The sequence below is a fragment of the Humulus lupulus genome, chromosome 3 (assembly GCF_963169125.1).
Source record: "Humulus lupulus chromosome 3, drHumLupu1.1, whole genome shotgun sequence".
Classification (NCBI taxonomy): Eukaryota; Viridiplantae; Streptophyta; class Magnoliopsida; order Rosales; family Cannabaceae; genus Humulus; species Humulus lupulus.
In genome coordinates, this window is record NC_084795.1 from 129,091,634 (window position 1) to 129,094,990 (window position 3,357).

Below are 3,357 nucleotides of genomic sequence, written 5' to 3' on the forward strand. Positions count from 1 at the left end.
AGCTCCGAGCTCAGGTTGCACGAATTGAATGATGAGTTCTAACATCATATTGAACGAATTGAATGACGAGCTCTAAGCTCAATTTGAACGAATCGAACGATGAGCTCCGAGCTCAGAATGAATGAATAGAGCAATGAGCACCAAGCTCAAGACGAGAAAAGAAAGGTGCTGGAAAAGGGAAAATGAAGTTTGACATGACTAGTCATGATAAGATTTTCCAATCCTCTTTCACATTACTTTTCTATAAATAGTAGGCAAGAGACTCATTAAGGGGGTCTTGGACTTTTGATTGATTGTTGTTTGTTTAATTGCAGATTGAGAGCTAGAGTAATTGACTGACTTAAGCATCCGAGTATCTTCTTGGTTTAGCCAATAAAATGTGTATTAGTCTGCGGAAATGTACTTATTATCAAGATCGCAATGGAGAACTTTTCAATAAAAGAAGATTATTAAGTTGGGGAAGATTTTCACCCAAACACTTGTAGTGGGACACTACAATGGAGTATTGAAGGGAATTCAAGAAACATCTCGCGGGAATCTCAAGAAGAAAATCTGAAAGGATTTCAGCATATGAAGGGACTTCAGAATTTGAAGATCGAGAGTGGGATGCTCTAATTTGTGAATATTTTCATTGAAGAAAATTATATAACTGCGAAAGTGTAAAAAAAAATTATAAGAGAATTTCTTTCTATATTGTGAATTTGTTATTTAATTTGTCTTAGTGAATTTGCTTTAATTGAATAATACCCCCATGCTTGGTAAAATGATGATTACCCATTTGTCTTGATTTGCTTTACTTTTGTTAATTTCTATTTTCATCTGTCTGAACTTAGTTAACTCAAAAGAAGCAAGCCAACTTTCAACTTCTAATGATTTAGAACAAAAGAAAGTCTCTTTAGAGAATTCAATAGCGATATAAAGTTTAATACAGATATAGAATAAGAATTTACACAATCAAAACGCGGCAATATGGTTCTGGCAATCACACCAAGACATTCTCCTTGTACAGTCGCCATTGACAACATTGGAGGGCCTTCATGCTCCCATCAAAACCGTCTTATCCGATTCTTACACGACTGTACAGACATGTCTCAGCTCAAACAGATACACGCTCAGACTTTGCGCACCACTTCCACCGGTAATAATTCGCATACCATTTTCATATATAGTCGAATCCTCCAAGTTTCGTCCATGGCTGACACGGGCTACGCTTTTCGGGTCTTCGATCAGATTGAGCACCCAAATTCATTTATGTGGAACACTCTCATCAGGGGATGTGCCCGTAGCGTTAATCATAAACAGCAGGCCATACAACTCTACTGTAAGATGTTAGAAGAAGGAATTGTTAAGCCAGATAAATATACTTATCCATTTGTTCTTAAAGCTTGTGCTTACTTGTTTTCCCTTTCCCAAGGGGAACAGTTACAGGCCCAGGTTATAAAATCTGGGTTAGGTTCGGACGTTTATATAAGCAACAGTTTGATTCATTTCTATGCCTCTTGCGGACATTTAGAATTAGCTCATAAAGTGTTTGAGAAAATGTCCGTGAGAAGTTTGGTATCTTGGAACGCAATAATTGATGCATTTGTTCAATTTGGTGAGTTTGAAAACGCGTTGAAATTATTTAGGGAGATGCAGAACATGTTTGAACCTGATGGGTATACAATGCAGAGCATTATAAATTCCTGTGCTGGAATTGGTGCGCTGTCTTTAGGAATGTGGGCTCATTCTTATATATTAAGTATGCCTGATCCAACTATAGCCAGCGATATCTTGGTTGCCTCTCACTTGATATATATGTATTGCAAATGTGGATCCTTGGAAATTGCTCAGCAGGTCTTTGAAAGAATGCCTAGCCGTGATATAACTTCGTGGAATTCAATGATTTTAGGATATGCTATGCATGGGCAGGCTAAGGCAGCTTTGGAATGTTTTGCTCGCTTGATCAAAACAGAGAGTTTTAATCCCAATCCGATCACGTTTGTTGGCGTTTTGAGTGCATGTAATCACGCAGGCATTGTTAGTGAGGGGCTTAAGTATTTCGAACTGATGGTGAAAGAGTACAAGATTCAACCCCAACTAGAGCATTACGGTTGCCTAGTTGATCTTCTGGCTCGTGCTGGTTTCATAAATGAAGCTCTGAATTTTGTGACTAATATGCCAATGAAACCCGATGCTGTAATCTGGAGGAGTCTACTCAATGCTTGTAGCAAGCAACGGGCAAGTGTTGAGCTCAGTGAAAAAGTAGCCAGACAGATCCTAGAGTCTGAAGGAGCTGCTTCAAGTGGCGTTTACGTCCTTATGTCAAGAGTCTATGCATCAGCAAGCCGTTGGGATGATGTTGGATTGGTGAGGAAATTGATGACAGAAGAAGGTATAGCGAAAGAGCCGGGATGTAGTTTAATTGAGGTTGATGGAATTACTCATGAATTTTTTGCTGGGGATTCATCTCATCCTGAATGTAAAGAAATATATCGGTTTCTGGATGTTATTAAAGAACGACTCGAGTTAATGAGATATTCACCAGACTTTTCACAGGCGCCTCTGGTTAATGAGGGGGGCGATACAAAGCAACACTCTCTAGACTTGCATAGCGAGAGAATTGCTCTTGCTTTCGGGCTTCTAAAGTTAAAACCAGGCATCCCAGTACGCATATTTAAGAACCTTAGAGTATGCAATGATTGCCACACGGTATTCAAATTGATTTCCAGTGCATTTAATGTGGACATTATCATGAGAGACCGTGCTAGGTTCCATCACTTTAGTCATGGCACCTGTTCCTGCATGGACTATTGGTGAATCATTCGCTGTTTTTTTTGGATCAAATATTGCCTATATGTTCGTTACTTGAAATTGAAAGTTTTAAAAATGAATAAAACTCTGTGCATTGGAATTCTTTTTCCTGAACGGCTATTATTAGTTGTGCTTATAGGGTATCTTACCTCGAAAATTATACTATTTATAATAGCATAGTTTACTCCACTCAACATATTTAGTGTCACTAAACCTTCCAAAACCGTATGTTTCTTACAATATCTTTCCTGGCAATACCTTCCATCATTTTTCGTCTCTTTTGAAATTAGAAAATTCATTATTTTAGAACCATTTGAATGATGAAACATTTCTTTAAAAATAATATGATGAGATTGTTTATAATCTTCGACATGTTCCCTGAGACTGTTGCGAGTTTAAAACGGTGAGAAAATAGTTTTATAAGTAGTTTTTTCATTTTCAATCTTAATCTGTCTGCTTAGAAATGCACGTGATGCGTTCTGATATCGTCAAGTTTTTTCTTCTATATTTTATAACCATTGATGCAATCAGATTATTTTGGTCAACAAGCATTTTATCAAAGAA

The 3,357-nt window shown here is 37.5% G+C and overlaps 1 protein-coding gene across 1 annotated transcript; it reads left to right on the forward strand.

Annotated features, from left to right (window-relative positions):
* Nucleotides 1-797: 797 nt before the first annotated feature.
* Nucleotides 798-2,903, forward strand: LOC133823143 (pentatricopeptide repeat-containing protein At1g59720, chloroplastic/mitochondrial). Its single transcript, XM_062255749.1, has one exon. It carries the CDS (start codon nucleotides 970-972, stop codon nucleotides 2,797-2,799), a length of 1,830 nt encoding a protein of 609 aa, XP_062111733.1. The 5' UTR covers nucleotides 798-969; the 3' UTR covers nucleotides 2,800-2,903.
* The last annotated feature ends 454 nt before the right edge of the window (nucleotides 2,904-3,357 follow it).

Coding starts and splice junctions, on each gene's coding strand:
- LOC133823143 (XM_062255749.1), top strand. CDS start 970: ATGGTTCTGGCAATCACACCAAGACATTCTCCTTGTACAGTCGCCATT.